The sequence below is a fragment of the Hippoglossus stenolepis genome, chromosome 4, assembly GCF_022539355.2.
Source record: "Hippoglossus stenolepis isolate QCI-W04-F060 chromosome 4, HSTE1.2, whole genome shotgun sequence".
NCBI classification, from domain to species: domain Eukaryota; kingdom Metazoa; phylum Chordata; class Actinopteri; order Pleuronectiformes; family Pleuronectidae; genus Hippoglossus; species Hippoglossus stenolepis.
The window spans coordinates 28438856-28458714 of NC_061486.1; the positions used below are offsets into that span (position 1 = coordinate 28438856).

The 19859-nt window shown below is 42.4% G+C and overlaps 1 protein-coding gene and 1 long non-coding RNA gene across 2 annotated transcripts; one reads left to right on the top strand and one right to left on the bottom strand.

Annotated features, from left to right (window-relative positions):
• Positions 1-4022: 4022 nt before the first annotated feature.
• On the top strand, positions 4023-10954 carry LOC118106110. Its single transcript, XR_004695181.1, has 3 exons — positions 4023-4199; positions 10565-10695; positions 10805-10954. It is a non-coding gene; the product is annotated as an uncharacterized LOC118106110 (long non-coding RNA).
• LOC118106107 (tripartite motif-containing protein 16-like) lies at positions 5479-7149 on the bottom strand. The gene is given in 1 exon segment (XM_047339603.1): positions 5479-7149. A coding segment is annotated over 1 exon segment (1671 nt).
• Positions 10955-19859: the final 8905 nt, after the last annotated feature.

A 19859-nucleotide genomic window follows, 5' to 3' on the forward strand; every position in this document is an offset into this window, starting at 1 on the left:
GGCTACAACCAAAAACAAAGGAAGCTGGACTTCAAACCCGTCTCAGAGCTGTGGCAGCTGCTGAGAAGGCTGTGATATATGATGTTGTGATATATTACATTACATTTCATTTAGCTGACGCTTTTATCCAAAGCGACTTACAATAAGTGCATTCAACCATGAGGGTACAAACCCAGAACAACAAGAATAGAGAAAGTACAATTTCTTCAAAAAAGCAAAATTACAAAGTGCTATCAGTAAGTGCCATTTAAGTGCTACTAAATTGTTAGTTTAAAATGCTATTCAAGGTATAGTCGGAAGAGGTGTGTTTTTAGTTTGCGGCGGAAGATGTGTAAACTTTCTGATGTCCGGATGTCAATGGGGAGCTCATTCCACCATTTCGGAGCCAGGACAGCAAACAGTCGTGATTTTGATGAGTGTTTAGCTCGCAGTGAGGGAGCAACAAGCCGATTGGCCGAAGCAGAGCGGAGTGAACGGGCTGGGGTGTAACGTTTGACCATGTCCTGGATGTAGATTGGACCCGATCCGTTCGCAGCACGGTACACAAGTACTAATGTTTTGAAACGGATGCGGGCAGCCACCGGTAACCAGTGAAGGGAGCGGAGGAGTGGAGTAGTGTGAGTGAATTTAGGTAGGTTAAAAACCAGTCGAGCTGCTGCATTCTGAATGAGCTGCAGAGGTCGGATGGCACTAGCAGGTAGACCTGCCAGGAGGGAGTTACAATAGTCTAGGTGTGAGATGACCAGGGCCTGGACCAGAACCTGCACCGCCTTCTGAGTGAGAAGGTGGCGTATTCTCCTGATGTTGTACAGCATGAATCGACAGGAACGTGTTGTTACAGTAATGTTGGCAGTAAGGGAGAGTTGGCTGTCGAGTGTCACACCCAGGTTCCTAGCAGTCTGGGTGGGGGCTAACACGGAGTTGTCAAAGTTAATAGTCAGGTCATGGGCGGGAGAACCTTTCCCTGGAAGGAAAAGTAGTTCAGTCTTGTCAAGGTTAATTTTCAGGTGGTGTGCAGACATCCACTGAGAGATGTCAGTCAGACAGGCAGAGATTCGTGCTGCTACCTGTGTTTCAGATTGGGGAAAAGAGGGTTAGGGTTAGATGTTGAACAGTTTCTGGTGAAAATATAGTCAAGGTGGTTACCGGCTTTGTGAGTAGGAGGGGAAGGACTGAGTGACAGAGCAAAAGAAGACAGTAAAAGTAACAGGTCAGATGACTTCTCTGTCTGGATGTTAAAGTTACCCAGAAGGATAAGCGGAGGCCCATTTTCTGGGATGTTCGATAGGAGGACGTCTAATTCCTCCAAGAAATCTCCCAAAGAACCTGGTGGACGGTAGAGAACAACAATAGTTAATTGTACCGGATAAGTAACTGTCACAGCATGAAATTCAAAAGACGTTGGGGTAAAATGTGGCAGCGGGTAGAGAGAAAAACTCCATTTGGGGGTGGTGAGTAAACCTGTACCACCACCCCTACCAGTGGGTCTTGATGTGTGGGTGAAAGAGAAGGCAGATGAGAGAGCAGCTGGGGTGGATGTGTTGTCCGGTGCGATCCAAGTCTCAGTGAGAGCAAGGAAGTCAAGCGATTGCTGTGTAGCAAAGCCAGAGATGAAGTCTGTCTTGCGGGTAGCTGACTGGCAGTTCCAGAGGCCCCCTGTGACAAGGTGTTGGGTATGTGTGGAACGGGTGGGATAGATAAGAGAGGAAAGGTTACGGTATTGGTGTGAACGAGTGCAAGGCCTATAGTATCTATGAGTAGTAATGTGCACGGAAAGTATACACATATTAAAATAAAAAGAAACAGCAGCTTTATACTCCCCCTCAGCCTCCCCAAAGACTCCAACGAAAGACTCCTTTGTCTTTATCCTCCGATAAACTTGTCACTTTAATCAGTGATCAGGTGAGTTTCACAAAATCTCCTAATTTGCCAAAAACTGATTATGGACAAAGTCTATTTTCCTCAAAAGGTAGAAAGTAAAATAGAACTTAGTCCTTAACAGAATTGGAATAGAATTCAAGCACTTTAACAAAATCCTAGCTCATACAATTCAAGGTAAGACCAAACAGTACAAACTATCAATCTAGTTAACCTAAGACAGCAGATACAATAGTAATCTAGCAGAGAAGCTTATTAAAGAATATACTTTGCCTTAATCCAAGTAGTCCAGTAGTATGAAACCCCAGAAGTCCAATGCACACTGGATATATGATGATGATGTCTTTACTGGTGCCATATGCTTGGCCCTATTGTATTTCGAAAGATTTGTATTTCCCTTTTGGGGCTTTTTCAGGGCCTAGACATGCTCAAATTCTCACCAAAGTTTGCAGGAAATTCAAAACCCTAAAAAGTATTTGAATTCTGGAGTAATTTGAAATGGGCGTGGCAAAATGGCTCAACAGCGCCATCTAAGGAAAAGCCCCTCAGTTATCTTTCACCGATCTTCACAAAGATCGGGACACACGTGTGTCATGACCAGACGCACAAAAAAGTCTAGATGTGCATTGTGAAAAACACAACAGGAAGCCCGCCATTTTGGATTTAGTGGCCATTTTCCACATTTTCCACATTTTTACTTTGACGAACTTGTCCCAGGGCTTTCATCAGATCAACTTCATATTGAGTAGGGCCATGTGTCTTTTCATAACAAACAGAAAAGTCTCTTGGATAGATATGCTAGACAAAACAGGAAGCCCGCCATTTTTGCTTTAGTGGCCATTTTGACCAATTTAGACATTTTTACTTTGACATACTCCTTTTATCAGATCAACTTCAAATTTGATTAGTGTCATCTCAACAAGATGGAGATATAAACTTTCAATAATCACATTCATTTTGTATGATTTTTTTTCTACGATACCTGAAATAATAGCTCGACAACTTCACACATTAGTATTAAAATGACAGCATCACTCATCAAGTCAATCAATCAAAGTTTATTTGCATTGCTCAAATTCACAAATGTGATTTCTCTCTGTGGGGTTTACAAATCTTTCTTAAATGACAAAAATATTCACATAATACACCACTCACAACACAAATTTGGCTGTAAAACTTTCTGACACTTGTCTACTACAAAATCAGTAGTATCTGAGTAGACATAGTGATAGTGATGTGTAGGTTGAAACTCTCTCCATTCAGCGTCCGCACCAGATGAATCCTTCACTGTCCCCAGCTCCACCGCTTGTTATTATTATATTTATAATAATAATAATTTTTTTTTTTTTCAGGCAAATTAATTGGCTTTTTGAGGGCTTTAATTTAGTTTTGGTTTTAATTATTGAATAACAATTTTTTTTGATCTGCTATTAATCTATTTTAAAATGGAAGTGTTAAATAAACTTGGATTTGCATTAAGTGACGCATTGTTTGCAATTGGATTGTAAATATCACAACCAGAGTCATATTTAATAATACTTGAGTTTCCTTTAATGTTTCCATTTTCATCTGATGAATGACTTAAATGATTAATTTATGCTCAAGAACGACTTGAGCATCAGGATATTTCTTCCAGGAAAAAAACTGAAATGTAACCAAATATTCTGCATTTTGTTTATATGTTGTGTCACTAATCTTTAAGTGTCTTGATTTAAAATCCTGCATCGTTTGCTTACTGAAGTTCACCAGAGTAGAAACTATATATTACAAACAATGGTTGAAACAAAAAGAAAATACTGGATGTAGTACCAGAAAAAAAGGAAACGCATGAGCCATGTTCAACCCTTTAAATGTAGATTTTTTAAAATAAATTTGGTAATTAATGTAATATCAAAACCCTCATTAATTTATCTCATATGGTTTATTTACATCTCAATTAACACATTGAGCAGAATCTCTTTACTGTATTTAGTGGGGTTGAGCCACCAGGGGGCGCAGCAGGAGCAAGGAGGCTCGGATGTTCCTCAGGTTTCCTCTCGGCTTGTTCTGCAGCTGCTCTGCAACACTGAACGATCCTCAGCTGCAGATCTGTGATGGTCACATGACGGTGTTGTGGGTATATTACTCTCACAGACTCTGGTGCAGCTTCAGTCTCAGTGTCTCTGGTTGTAAATGACTCTGTGACAGCTGCACGACTGGAGGAGCAGGAGGAAGCTGGAAGTGCAGCGAACAGACCAAACCTCTTCTGGTGGCAATTATGAGAAACGTGGAGCTGTGATTTTTTTACTTTTTAATTCCTCATCCATTTGACTTCAGACAAGGTGAGAGAGGAGAACTCTGTCATTTCATGTATTTGTTTGGTGCTTACAAAGTGTTTAAACGTGCACTGTGCGTGTGAATGAATGTGCTGTTTAGCGGTGAAGACAAGTGTCTCTAACATCCTTCTTGTATGATGTGAAGGCAGCATAATCCTCACACATCCTGCAGTCTGTGCTCACTTTAAGGGTCAGGATGAAAAGCCTGGACATCTGAGAGAAGTCTGGAGTTGAATTGACCCGTGCAGTTAAGTTGGTTTGGGCCTTTGAAGACTCCCTCTGGAGGTATTCCAGGCACATTTAGCTGAAACCCTGCAGAGCAAACCCTGCAGAACACAGCAGAGGGGTTTTATATCCCATCTGACCCTGGACAACCTGGAGATACGCTGCGATAACAGCAGATAAGATAAGATGGCTGTGGAGAGGAATGTCTGTTGTTGATCCAGACTGGATTTATTCTTTATTTCAACTTCAGCTTCTTCACACATTAGATTTTTATTGCCTTATACATATATAAGAGATTTAAATGTATATACACATGTATAAGAAACACATGTGATGAGAGCTGCAGGGCAAACCCTCAGCGGGACTCGATCAGGACACTCTCCAATGGAACTGCTAGTTCAGATCAGAAAAATCAGAAAGAACAGAAACCTACGCAGCAGCAGATAAATATGCCCGTTCACTAAATATGTAAACACAATGAGGACGAGTGGATTCACACTTTACAGAGATGAGCCGTAATAAAAACAAACCAGGTTCCACATTTACAATGTGACCAAACATCCCATAACACTGATGCTCTGTAAATCCAACCAGAGTGTAGTTGATCTGTTGGACATGTTGACGCTCTGAGTTCATTGATCATTTCATCAGTAAAGTCTGTTCAGTGACTCTTGTTCAGTGATTTCATGGACACACAATCAGTTTGTTTCACCTCCATCTCACATGTGGAAAAGAAAAGAACAAATAATCAGCTCATTGATGAGGATCAGGATCAACACAGGTTCTAAAACATCACAGAACCTGATTTCTACATTGATTTAGAAAACAACAGCAACATGAGTTCTTTCAAACACATTCATGTCAGTGTATTTATAGATTTCTGTCTTTACAAAGTGATAACTAAATATGTGTGATAAAGGAAGGTCAGTGTTTGATTGACAGCTGATCTCTGTGCGGAGCAGAAACGTCACCACGACGAACTTTGATCAACAAACATGGAGACAAAAGAAGTTAAAGATTTAAACACAGAATCTAAATCACTGCTTTTAATGACTCAAGTCTATTTGAGTTTACACAACTCAGCTGTGGATCCATCATAATAAACCGTAACTCCAGCATAGAGAGGCTGAGTGAATGTGGTCTGGACTCTGTGGAGGAGAGTCATGGTGTCAGAGACGCTGTGGAAGGACAGAACACCTGCACTGTGATCCAGGTACACTCCTACTCTGGAGGACAGAGGACCTGACACTGCAGTCCTGATGCTGTTGTAAGAAAAGTTATAACTGTTTGCATAACAATATAATGACCAAGATTTATCATTTAATCCAAATCCACATTCATCTGAGTTTCCTGCTCTTCTGATATTCTTGTATGTGACTGCTACATCAACTCTTCCTCCTCTCCTCATCTTCACCTCCCAGCAACAAGGTCCAGTCAGACTCTCTCTACTCAGGACCTGAGGCCAATCAGTGAATCTGTCTGGGTGATCAGAATAAGACTGTTTTTTACTCATACGTGTTACTTTTCTGTTTCCCTCAGATAATAACAGATCTTTGTGTGCTGTGTTTGGATCCAGTGTGATTTCCTGTGAATATTTTAAGAAGTCAGCTCTGGTCTCTGGCTCTGGTTGTCACAGTAAAACATCCACTTGAGACACAATCTGTAAAATCTCTGTCTCTGTCTCACTCAGAATGTCCTGTAGTCGACCTCTGACCTGTGACACAGCTGCTGTCACGTCCTCAAAGTTCCTCAGAGGACGGATCCTGATGCTGGATGAGTGTGTAGGTTCACTGAGTGGTGACAGTGAGGAGTAGTTGTGTAGCAACTGGTTGTGATCCTCTGTGTCTGAGAGCTGCTTCAGTTCATGGTCTTTCCTCTTCAGCTCAGTGATCTCCTGCTCCAGTCTCTCTTGAAGCTCTCTGACTCGACTCACTTCAGCTTCCTGCTGGGATCTGATCTGCTGATAAACATCAGAGCTTCTTTCCTCCAGCAGAGGGATCAGCTCAGTGAAGATCTTCTCACTGTCCTCCACTGCTTTATCAGCAGAGCCATTGACGGCCTCCTCCTCCTGTGGAAGCAGCTTCACATCTTTCTCTCTGTCCTGGAGTCTCTGCTGGATTGTTTGTCTCCTCAGCCCGAGCTCTCTCTGACTCTCAGTCCTTTCTGCTGCAGCTGACACTGCGTCGTGGTCTTTATGTTCATCCACAGAGCAGAGGTAACAGATACACTGCTGATCAGTGCGGCAGAACATCTTCATCACCTCATCGTGACGAGAGCAGATGTTCTCCTGGAGCTTCTCCGAGGGCTCCACCAGCTTGTGCTTCTTCAATGGAGCTGACTGAAGATGAGGCTGGAGGTGTTTTTCACAATAAGAGGCCAAACAAACCAAACAGGACTTGAGAGCTTTCAGTTTTCTCCCAGTGCAGACATCACAGGCCACATCTTCAGGTCCAGCATAGCAGTGATCAGCAGGAGCAGCTTGGAGTCCAGTCTTCTTCAGCTCCTCCACTAAATCAGCTAACATGGTGTTTTTCCCCAGGACAGGCGTGAAGGTCTGTCCACACTGAGGGCAGCTGTAGCTTCCTCTCTCCTCCTCTTTGTCCCAGTGGGTGTTAATACAGCTCATACAGTAGCTGTGTCCACAGCCAGTAGTCACCGGATCCTTCAGTGGATCCAGACAGACCAAACAGCAGAATCTTTCTCTGTCCAGTTGATTTTCATGCTGCTCCATTTCAGCTGGTGCCAGTGACTGTAGAATAGTTTCACTTCCTCTGAACAGAAACAGATCTCTGCTCCTCCCTCTCTCCTTCACTTCCTCTTTTTACAACGTTTTAACACACTATTGAAAAGAGCAACAGTATGGTCTTACCTCTCCTCACCAGTGTTGCCACACTGTTTAAAGGCGGCTGCCTTTGTTGCCACACTGTTTGCGTTCTCTTATTATATTATATTATTAAAGAGTAAAGTTGTGTTTTTATATTATGTGTGCCTTAGTGGTATATATCACTAGTTAGGGCCCGAGCACCGAACAGAGTGGGAGACAGTGAGACAGTGAGGCCCTATTGAAATTGTAAGGATTCTTCTTCTTATTATTCTCTGCCAAATGAATTGGCTTTTTGAGGGCTTTAACATGCTCAACTTCTTACCAAACTTTGCAGGAAATTCTATAGTCGGAGAAATTTACGTATTCTGGAGTAATTTGAAATGGGCGTGGCAAAATGGCTCAACAGCGCCACCTATACACAGCCCCTGAGTTCACTTTGACCGATCTTCCAGAAAAAATGATACACAGGTATATCATGTTCAGACTCACAACAAGTCTCATGGAGCATTATGAAAAACGCAACAGGAAGCCCGCCATTTTGCATTTAGTGGCCATTTTGGCCATATACCACATTTTTACTTTGACGAACTTGGCCCAGGGCTTTCATCTGATCAACTTCAAATTGAGATGACTGTCATCACAACAAGATGGAGATTAACTAACTCAAAGATCGATTTTTCGTCACACTGTGTGACCGTGGCGTGGCGTCAAAGTTGGCTTGGCGTAGAATTTTGATTACATGCCATCAAAACACGAGGTTCTGTATCTCTGACTTATTTGGTCCAATCGAGTCCAAACTAGACATGTAAGACAAGAGTCCCGGCCTGATGACATCTACACAGAAATGACTTAAAATCACAGCGCCCCCTGGTGGCAACAGGAAATGTCTTGTTTTTGGAACGTCTTACACTTGGAGGTATTCCTCCTCACCCACTGCCCGCAGACATGTCAAACTGTGGCAAATGGTCTCAAGACATTGATAATGTAGGCATAAGATTACTGTGACTTTTCGTCAAACGCCATAATAGTGGCGTGGCGTCAAAGTTCATCAACTCGCCGTGACACACGAAATTGCTATAACTTCGGTGTTGGAGGTTCAACCTCCCTCAAACTACATTTGTGTAACAACACCCCCCCCTGCAGACATTCAGATGGTTTTAAGGAATAGGCGTGGCAAAATAAATGACTAGCGCCCCCTAAAGTGCAACCCCGGCACTACGATTGGCCGACATGTAAAAAAATCGATAGGGACATGTGTCTTTTCATAACAAACAAATAAGTCTCTTGGATAGATATGCTAGACCAAACAGTAAGCCCGCCATTTTGACTTTAGTGGCCATTTTTCACATTTTTCACATTTTTACTTTGACAAACTTGTCCCAGGGCTTTCATCTGATCAACTTCAAATTGAGATGAGTGTCATCACAACAAGACGGAGATAAAAACTAACTCAAAGATCGATTTTTCGTCACACGGTGTGACCGTGGCGTGGCGTCAAAGTTTGATTACACGCCATCAAAACACAAGGTTCTGTATCTCGGACATACATGGTCCAATCGAGTCCAAACTAGACATGTAAGACAAGAGTCCCGGCCTGATGGCATCTACACAGAAATCATGACTTAAAATCACAGCGCCCCCTGGTGGCAACAGGAAATGTCTTGTTTTTTGAACGTCTTACACTTGGAAGTATTCCTCCTCATTCACTGACTGCAGCCATGTCAACCTGTGTCAAATGGGTCTCAAGACATTGATAATGTAGGCATAAGATTGCTGGGACTTTTCGTCAAACGCCATAATAGTGGCGTGGCCTCAAAGTTCATCAACTCGCCGTGACACACGAAATTGCTGTAACTTCAGTGTTCATGGTTCTATCTCACTCAAACTACATTTGTGTAACAACAACCACCCCCCTGCAGACATTCAGATGGTTTTAAGGAATGGGCGTGGCAAAATAACTGAATAGCGCCCCCTAAAGGGCAGCCCCGGCACCACGATTGGCCGACATGTACAAAAATCGATAGGGACATGTGTCTTTTCATAACAAACAAATAAGTCTCTTGGATAGATATGCTAGACCAAACAGGAAGCCCGCCATTTTCTACAATTTTACTCTGATGAACTTGTCGTAGGGCTTTCCTCAGATCAACTTCAACTTCTGGGAATGTCATCTCAACAAGATGGAGATGTAAACTACCTCGGTATATTTGATTTCATCACACGGTGTGACCGTGGCTTGGCGTAGAATTTTGATTACACGCCATCAAAACATGAGGTTCTGTATCTCGGACATATTTGGTCCAATCGAGTCCAAACTAGACATGTAAGACAAGAGTCCCGGCCTGATGACATCTACACAGAAATCATGACTTAAAATCACAGTGCCACCTGCTGGCTACAGGAAGTGACATGTTTTATACTTTGATGAACTGCTCCTGGCTGCTTTACAATAAACAGCTCAAAAGAGCTCAGTCAAGTCATAGGACCATGGTCAGAATTGTGACATTTCCTCAAACCGTGTAAACATTGAGGTGCGGCGAAGGTTCATCTTTCGCCAAAGGAGACGATGTTGTCATAACTCCAGTGTGCATTGTCCTATCACTGCCAAACTTCTGTCTCATGATCAGAGACCAAGCCTGAACAGCTCTATGTGTCAATATTTCCTCAGTGTCATAGCGCCACCTACTGATTCGCCATGAAACAGTAAGTACTTTGTCCTTGTTTGCTTAATTTTTAAAAAAATGGGTGAGAGATTTACAGCTGAAATCCACCTATAAGCCTTGTTTTACCATTGTTTTTTTGTCATAATTTGGGATCACTCACAACTTAACTAAAGGACATTATTCAGTGAGTATATTTATATTGCTTTTTAATTTTTTATTAAAAGCTACAACCTGTGTGGTATGTGTTTGTAATGATAATTGTTCGAAATGTTGTGGTAATGCAGAGTTTTTGTCAAATAATAATCACATTTTCTTGGAGGACGACATCTTGACCAAGTGAACACTCCCATCTCAACCACATCACCTAACCCCTCGAGAAACCAAGGGATAAAATACCATTATTGTTGTTTACTTCCTACAAAGAAGAGTGGCTTGTGGCTGTACAAGTTACGATTTAAAATTAACCTCCCCAATTCCTTCTCCAGATGAGCTTTGGTACAACTGAATGCATGAGTGGATGGGTCAGAATACACTATAGTGTGTTGAGTGGTGACTTTAAAAAATAATAATTTAAATAATTAATTGCCTCAGAACAATTTACATTTAGATTATTCTTCTTCTGTCTGCTTTGCTAATTTCCAACAAATTTTGTCTTTCAGATTGAAATGAATGCAGTGCAAATTCTGCAACTTCATTCACGCCAATGACACACTAAACACTACCGCCTTCATCACAGCCCATGGTGTCAGAGGTTCAGGAGAGGTGGCCTGCTCTGTTCTGTGAAGCAGAGGTAAGCAGCTGAGTAAACAATATATTATGTGTTTCTGATATAGTCTTTACAAAAAAATGATACAGTTGTTAACTTCCATTATTGTTTTCTTATTTATTTTTTTCAACAGATAAAGGAAGAGTTTTAACAAGAACCTGATAGACAGCTTCAGAGCAGCCATTCATCAATCAATCAATCAATCAAATTTTATTTGTATAGCCCATATTCACAAATCACAATTTGTCTCATAGGGCTTTAACATGGTGTGACATCCTCTGCCCTTAACCCTCAACCAGAGTAAGGAAAAACTACAAAAAAACCCTTTTAACAGGGTAAAAAGAAGGTAGAAACCTCAGAGAGAGCCACATGTGAGGGATCCCTCTCCCAGGACGGACAGAAGTGCAATAGATGTCAAGTGTAAAGGAGAACATCAAGATAAAGGTTTTAGCAGCATTGATAATGGTTAAACATTTTGAAGCATAACTGAAGGTCAGTGAATTGGTGGATTAATGTCATTAATGGTCAAGTGTCTGAGGAGAAATACTATGTATCGAGCAGTCCTGCTGCAATCATAGTCTGTGGTCAGCAGCCAGCAAGATCATGATCCACCATCAAGATCGGATGCCACTATAGTCCACAGTCATTGTCCACTGCCGCCATTAGGATCCATCATCAGCTGCCACCTCGGTCGTGGTCCACCACCATTATCTGATGCCAACACGATAAAGGATCTGCCTTTATTATCACGATCAGCCAGCACGATGCAGAATCCGCCATACTGGATCCACCATTACGATCTCTGATACGTGATCCACAGATCCTAATCCATGATGTGGCCACAGCCGCGGCCCTGGATCTGCGAACGATAAGGCAAAGGGACTCCGGGGAAGAAGTGAAGTCAGTAACATGTATTGATGGGATATGAATTACTTTGATGTGATAACGATTGAGAAGAGGAAGGAGAAGCTGGAAAGAGAAGCTCCATGTGTCATGTGTCCCCCGACCTTCTAGACCAGGGGTGTCCAAACTTTTTTTCCCGAGGGCCACATACAGAAAAATATACGAAGGACTGGGCCACTCACTAGACGTGAGGTATACTGCCTCACCTCTCATGCACTAATATTGGCAAAATCAATCAAATGCAGGTAAATTACGTTTGATAATTGAACATGTTTGAAGAAAAAAAGCCTCCATCATAGCTCTCCATTAGTAGATTTTCATTTTATATTTTACAAAAAGGTTGGCAGGTCATTCTCTCAGTGACAGCCTCAGATTGGTTCTTAGGGTGCTGATCCCCCTTCATTGTCCTGTATGAAGGGAGAGACAAGAAGAGAAATAGGGGATGTGGATATTTCAAGCTTATTACACAAATAAATATTAATAATTATTATTATTATATAATAAATATATATTGTTAACACATCAACTAACGTTTGTTAAAAAATTGTCTAGAATTTATTTATTAAGTAATTGGGCTTATGTAGTCTCTTGTTCAGGGTGTTGAGATGATCAGTGAGATCAACTAAAAAAGCCAGGTCTGCCAACCATAAAGGGTCACTGATCTCATGGAGAGGTCTGCCCTTTTCTTTCAAAAACTTGTCGATATTTGATCTCAGGGAATAAAACCGTTGCAGCACGGAGCCGCGACTGAGCCAGCGCACTTCAGAATGGTAGAGTAGGTCCCCGTATTCAGCATCGACATCAGAGAGGAACGCTTGAAATTCTCTGTGGTAAAGCCCTCGTGCCCGAATTATGTTGACAGTTTTCACAACTGTGTTCATCACATCGCCAAGCTGGATTGTCTTGGCACAGAGGGCTTCTTGGTGGATGATACAGTGCATTTTGACAGCCTCACCTCCGCTCTCCCGCACCTTGGCACTCACCATAGAGGCCATTCCTTTGCGCTCGCCTGTCATTGCTGGAGCCCCATCCGTTGTAATTCCACACAGCTTGTCCCATTTAAGTCCAGCCTGGTCAATTGCATCTGACACAGCTTCAAACATGTCCTTCCCAGTTGTTGTCCCCTTTAGACTCCGAAGATCAAGCAGTTCCTCCGTAATTCAAAAATTATCATCAACTCCCCGCAAAAAAATTAACAGCTGTGCAGTGTCCGTGGCATCTGTGCTCTCATCACATGCAATCGAGTAAAAATCGAAAGCACAAGCTTTATCTGACACTTGCTGTTTTAAGTTAGCCGACAAGTCTTCAATTCGCCGCACAACCGTATTTCTGGACATACTAACATCGTTGAAATCCTGCATTTTCTCCGGGCACATTATTCCCGCGACTTTAGTGAGGCACTGTTTGATGAAGTCACCGTCTGAGAAAGGTTTCCGTGTAGGGCAATGAGTTGAGCTACTTCATAACTGGCTATTGTTGCATTTTCTTGAGCTTTGTTAGCGGGAAAAAATCTGTTGCGTTAGCAGGCTAGCTGCCATTTGCTTTACCTTCTCTTGCCGTCAGCTTGCCAGTGTAGGACGTGAAGGTCTGATGTTTCGTTTCATAATGCCGTCGTACATTGTACTCTTTCATCACGGCAACACTCTCATTGCAAATCAAACAAAGACACTTCCCCTTGGTTTCTATGAAAAAAATTTCCACCGAGTCTGAAATTTTCTGCACTCGCTTGCAATCTTGCGTCTCTTCGGTTCCGGCATTTCTGGTGACCCTGAGCAAATTCTTTCTTCGATTGCTTGCTTTGTGGAGACGCTGCCTTGTTCAAGACAATAGCACCACCTAGTGTTTAAACTAAGAAGTGCAATACAGTGGGCCATAGTCCATTATATTTTTAGACTTTGATACGGGCCAATTAAAAATGGATGGCGGGCCGCAGTTGGCCCGCGGGCCGTAGTTTGGACACCCCTGTTCTAGACCTATAGCAGCCTAACTAAGAGCTGGTCTAGGACAAGCCTGGACCAGCTCTAACTATAAGCTTTATCAAAAAGGAAGGTTTTAAGCCTACTCTTAAACGTACAGATGGTGTCTGCCTCCCGAACTGAAAGTGGGAGATGATTCCACAGGAGAGGAGCTTGACAGCTGAAAGCTCTGGCTCCTACTCTACTTTTAGAGACTTTAGGGATGACAAGTAAGCCTGAATTCTGGGAGCGCAGGGTTGATAAGGTACTAACAGCTCTTTAAGATATAATGGTGCCATATTATTAAGGGCCTTGAAGGTGAGGAGGAGAATTTTAAATTCTATTCTAGATTTAACCGGAAGCCAGCGTAGCGAAGCTAATACAGGAGAAATGTGCTCTCTTTTCTTGGTTCTTGTCAGGACACGTGCTGCAGCATTTTGGACAAGCTGCAGAGTCTTTAACGACTTACTGCTGGAGCCTGATAATAAGGAATTACAATAATCAAGTCTGGATGTAACAAAGGCATGGACTAGTTTTCCTGCATCTTTTTGAGAAAGGACATGTCTGATTTTGGAGATATTACGCAAGTGGAAAAAGGCGGTCCTAGAAATTTGTTTTAAGTGTGAATTAAAGGATAAATCAGGACTGTTTCATTGGAAGCAAGGGCAATGTCGCCTAGCGCAGCTATATCATTAGATAATGTATCTCTAAGGTGTTTAGGGCCAAGTATTAGAACCTCTGTTTTATCTGAGTTTAATAAGAGAAAATTGCGGGTCATCCAGGTTTTTATGTCCTTGAGACATGCTTGGACTTTAGTTATTTGATTACTTTGTTCTGGTTTTATTGACAAGTATAACTGGGTGTCATCTGCATAGCAGTGGAAATTTACCGAGTGTGTCCTGATAATGTTTCCGAGTGGAAGCATATATAATGAGAATAAAATTGGGCCGAGCACAGAGCCCTGTGGAACACCATGGTTAACTTTGGTGCGCACAGATGACTCATCATTAATTTGCACGAATTGGGAGCGATCAGAAAAATAGGATTTAAACCAGTTTAGGGCGGTTCCTTTAATGCTAATTAACTGTTCTAGTCTCTGTAATAAAATTTGATGGTCAATAGTGTTGAATGCTGCACTAAGATCTAACAGAACGAGGACAGACACAAATCCCTGATCTGAAGCTATTAGAAGATCATTAGTGACTTTTGCCAAGGCTGTCTCTGTGCTGTGATTGGCTCTAAACCCCGACTGAAAGTCTTCATATATATTACTTTCCTGGAGAAACTCACACAGCTGATTGGCTACAACTTTTTCTAGGATTTTAGACAGGAAGGGGAGGTTAGATATTGGTCGGTAATTGGCTAAAACCTCCGGGTCTAGGGTGGTTTTTTTGAGAATGGGTTCCATTACAGCTAGTTTAAAGGACTGTGGTACATATCCTGATGATAATGACAGATTGATTGTGTTCAGTAACGAACTATCAATTAGGGGCAGAATTTCTTTAAGTAATTTTGTAGGAATGGGATCTAAAATACAAGTTGTTGGTTTAGAAGATGAGATTAATTTGGTCAGCTGATCAAGGGTGATCAGAGAGAAGCTGTCTAAATAATTGGTAGGATTCTCATCTGTTTCTGAGATTTCTGTTCTTGGTAGGGTATTAGTGCCAATTGAGGGCAGGAGATGGTTGATTTGATTTCTAATAGTTAGAATGTTATCATTAAAGAAGTTCATAAAGATATTGCTATTTAGGGATCGAGGAATACTGGGTTCGGTGGAGGTGTGACTCTCTGTCAGCCTGGCTACAGTGCTGAAGAGAAACCTGGGGTTGTTTTTATTCTCTTCTATTAGTTTCGAATAGTAGGCAGCTCTTGCTTTGTGGAGGGCCTTCTTATATGCTTTAACACTACTCTTCCAGTCTAGGAGATTCTTGTTTTAACTCATGTGTCTTGGAATTATACCACGGAGCTAATTTACTATGTTTCACACGTTTCTTTTTTAGAGGCGCTATTGAGTCTAATGTTAATCGTAATGACTTTACAGAGCTATCGACGAGATGGTCAATCTCAGTGGAGCTAGGGTTTTTAAAGAATTTGTTGTTTATATTGACGGATAATACGGGTTTAAATGTAATCGGAATTATTTCCTTAAATTTAGCTACAGCACTATCAGGTAAACATCTTGAAAATGAGTTTTTTATTAGTGGCATATATTCTGATAGTGAAAAATCGAAGGTTATTAAATTATGGTCTGATAGAATTGGATTGCGCGGAAGTACTGTTAGATGTTCAATTTTGACACCGTATGATAATATAAGGTCAAGTGTGTGGTTACAACAATGAGTAGGTTGGTGTACACACTGACTGAAACCAATTGAGTCTAATATCGAAATAAATGCTACGCTAAGGCTATCTTTATTATTGTCAACATGAATATTAAAGTCACCAACAATAATAATTGTATCGGTCTTTAGGACTAGGTTTGATAAAAACTCAGGGAATTCTGTTAAAAATTCAGTATAAGCCCCAGGGGCACGGTAAACTACAGCAAATATGATTGGCTGTTGGTGTTTCTTGGATTGGCGTGGAAGACTAAGAACAAGACATTCAAATGAGTTGTAGCTTAGTTTAGGTTTAGGATTAATTAATAGACTGGAGTTAAAAATAGCAGCAACTCCACCTCCTCGACCAAATTCTCTGGGAACGTGTGTATTTACATGACTGGGGGGAGAACGAATGAAGAACACAACAAGAATGAGAAAGCATCCATGCATATGTTTATTTCAATGTTATAACTATAATAATTATTTAACATAATAATATATTGTAATGTATATCATACTACCTATAACAATATATTATATACACATAAACACACACACTCATATGTATATACACAAATTAAGGGAACACTTAATCGTCACAGTATAACACCAAGTCAGTTAAACCTCAGGGATATCAATCTGTCCATTTAGGAAGCACAAGTGATTGTGAATCAATTTCACCTGCTTTGGTGCAAATGAAAGTGACAACAGGTGCTAGTGTCCTTGTCACTAATGGTAGCATGAGGCGGTAACTGCAGCCCAATCAGGTTGCACAGGTAGTCCAGCTCCTCCAGGATGGAACATCCATACGTGCGGTCGCAAGAAGGTTTGCTGTGTCTCCCTGCAGAGTCTCAAGGAGGTGAACGTTATGCTGCCTGTAACATCATCCAGCATGATCGGTTTGGCGGTGGGTCAGGTCTGGGGAGGCATATCCTTGGAGGGTCGCATAGACGTCCATGTCATAGCCAACAGTACCCTGACTTCTGTTAAGTACCTTTAGCCTTACCAGAGGCAGCGGTGTGGTCTCCAAGGTTAAAAGAGTGAGTCTGTAGCTGCACGGCAAATACCGGTACTTTGGCTTACAGCCAGGTCTCTGTAAAAATTTGAGCATAGCAGTCCCTAATTTCCCATTGTGTTGTAATGCTGACTCTAAGCTCGTCAAGTTTGTTCTCCAGTGACCGGATGTTAGCTAGCAGGAGGGTGGGTAGTGGTGGTAGGCTGGTACGAGCCTTTAGCCTGGCATGGGGTCCCCCCCCTTCCGGAGGCATAAAACAGGTAAATGCAGAGTCGTGCTTTCACCTGTAAATGTTTGACAGAGCAGTGCTTCCCCTAGGTTTACAGCTTGGGGGGGGGGGCGGGGCGGCGGCAGACACGGACACAAAACTTAAAGGAATCATGATGTTCATGTGTTTCTTTTAATGACAGCAGTCAATATAACATCTGAACAATTTTTGAACTGTACATTGAACTAAACATGAACGGAATTATCCACAAAGTGTGCAGCTTTTGTCACTGCAGTGTATTTTTCTGGGCTTCTGGAAGAACATTTCCAGAGCCTCTTGGTATGGGAAGTCAGAAAGGTCTGGCCCATTTATTGAGATCCGCATGCAGGCTGCAAGATGGTCTCCTTGCAGCCTATTGCGGATGTTTGTCTTGACCTGCAAATACATTAACTGTTAGGCTTTAAAAGTGATAGCTGATAGCTTAAAATAGTGATAGCTTAAAGGGGACATTGTATGCCCATTTTACCACAAGTTGATATGGTTCCTTGGGGTCTTAATGAAATGTCTGTAACATACTTTGGTCAAAATACCACAAGGATTATTTAAAACAGCACCCTTTTTACCCTGTCTAAAACAGCCCTCCACAGAGTGACCTGTTTTGAGTGCCTGTTCCTTTAAATGCTAATGAGCCAGCTCCCCCCTCCCCCCATGATTTTAAACGATATAAATTACATATTTTATATGATATAAATTATCAAATATGCATCCCATACTTTGTATTCCCCTTCTGTTGTCCTGGAGTTTTAATTTTCCCAATCACATAATTAAATGTCCCCCTCTGCCCATCCACTACAAGCACACAAGCAGACAGACAGAGAGAGAAAGAAGGGTGGGGGGCTATGAAGACCATCATTTACCCCCGAACCCCGACATTCAACGGGTATAACAACAAGTGGAGAAAGCAGAATCGCGGGCTGACCTTATATATACAGTCTATGGGGCTGACCAGCGCGGAGCAATGCACGTCCCGTGTGAACAGCCAGGCGGCTGCGCGCTTGAGAACTGCGCTGCCTCGCAGCGGCGCTTCCGCGTCCAGTGTAAACCCGGTGTAAACCCGGTGTAACGAGTGTGGGGGCTCTGTGTGTTTGTGCCAGTGTTACAGTAGCGCTGAACACTGCGGAAGTCTTCCACACTGCTGGCTGTGTGGCGTTGACACAAATTCCAGCTCACGCATGGGAGAGCGAGCAGTCGCACCCGAGCAACGCTGCAGCCTCCCAGTCCCAACGATCCAGACAAATGCCACATGTGAGTGAATCGCGGGCTGACCAGCGCGGAGAAATGCGAGTCCCGTGTGAACAGCCAGGCGGCTGCGCGCTTGGGAACGGCGCTGCGCTGCCTTGCAGCCTCCGGTGTAAACCCGGCGTAACGAGTGTGGGGGAGCGGGGGGGATGAGGTGGGGGGTGGGCCAAGGCCATGTAGGGAGACTTCCAGTGTATTGTTATGACACAAAACACAGGAAGCTCATTCGAGTCACTCAAGCATGACGTTTCTGACTTAGAGGAACCATAACAAAACGCGCGAGTGTTTTTTTCCCAGAGTTTTTGGGTTGGTAGACATGCCAGATACCCACATTAACGTGTAGAAGCACTAACAAAGTGGAATTTGCATGCTATGTCCCCTTTAAAGCAGCAATCCAAATTGTGAAAAGTATTTATTACCCTGTTCATGGTTGAGAAGTCCCTCTCACAGTTTACACTGCTGACTGCTAGCAGGCTCATAGTTGGGTACAGGACACCAAACTCCTCATATTTTGAGGACAGATCAGACAGTATGGCCAGCTGTGTCTTGTTCTGAAAAGGTTCAAAATGATATCAGTAACACAGTATAGTGTTCATGATAATGATAAAAATTTCACATTTTTAAGTAACCTTGAGTGGACCAGCGACCACTTGCTCCTTGAAAGAGGCCCATTCTTCAAGGACTGTGCCAAAATCGACACGGGAACAAAACTTCTCTGCCAGTATCCTCAGTTTTGTGTGTGCAGTGTCGTCAGGGAGTGTAGCTGCTTGAGGACCGAGTATCCCAAATGCAGCCACGACTCCAACCTCGCAGAAACGTCTCTCGAGATGGGCAATGAGGCCATCCAAATATGGATCCATCACCTGATCAAACACATGAAAAATGTCAGTAAACTATTAGTATAAATAAAACTTTGCAACAACTAAATTTAAGTTACATCTGTAAAGTCAGCCAAAAGCCACATAATCATACCCGTGATTGAAATCTTTGACTGCTGTCTGTCTCCTGCATCATCCCCTCTTCTGCCTCTCTCCTGTTCAGCAGAGATGCAGAATGCCCCCAGTCCTGAAGGGTCATCCAAATTTTGGGTCAACTTACTCAAGTTTGAGCCAGGTTGATGACCACCAGAATCTTGTATGCCCTTTATTGAGGCCAGGGTGACAGGGACCTGGGAAGAGTGGCACTTGGCCAGGAGGATTAAAAGTATTCTGAGATATATTGCAAAAGACAGGCGATCATCATTTGTAGGTAAAACCAGTGGTGGATTTGTATATTGGCAACATCTTGCCAGGTCATATGATTGCAAAAAAATAATCAAACCAACATTTTTTAATAATAATTAAACTTGAATGGTTACATTTATGCTATCAGTTTTTTCTGTCACTCATTGGCACTAATATAATTTAATATAACCATCTGGGTCAATTCAGGAGTGGGCATTGTAGTTCTAGTTTGTGTGCAGGGCACGTTTCTGCCACCTGAGAAGA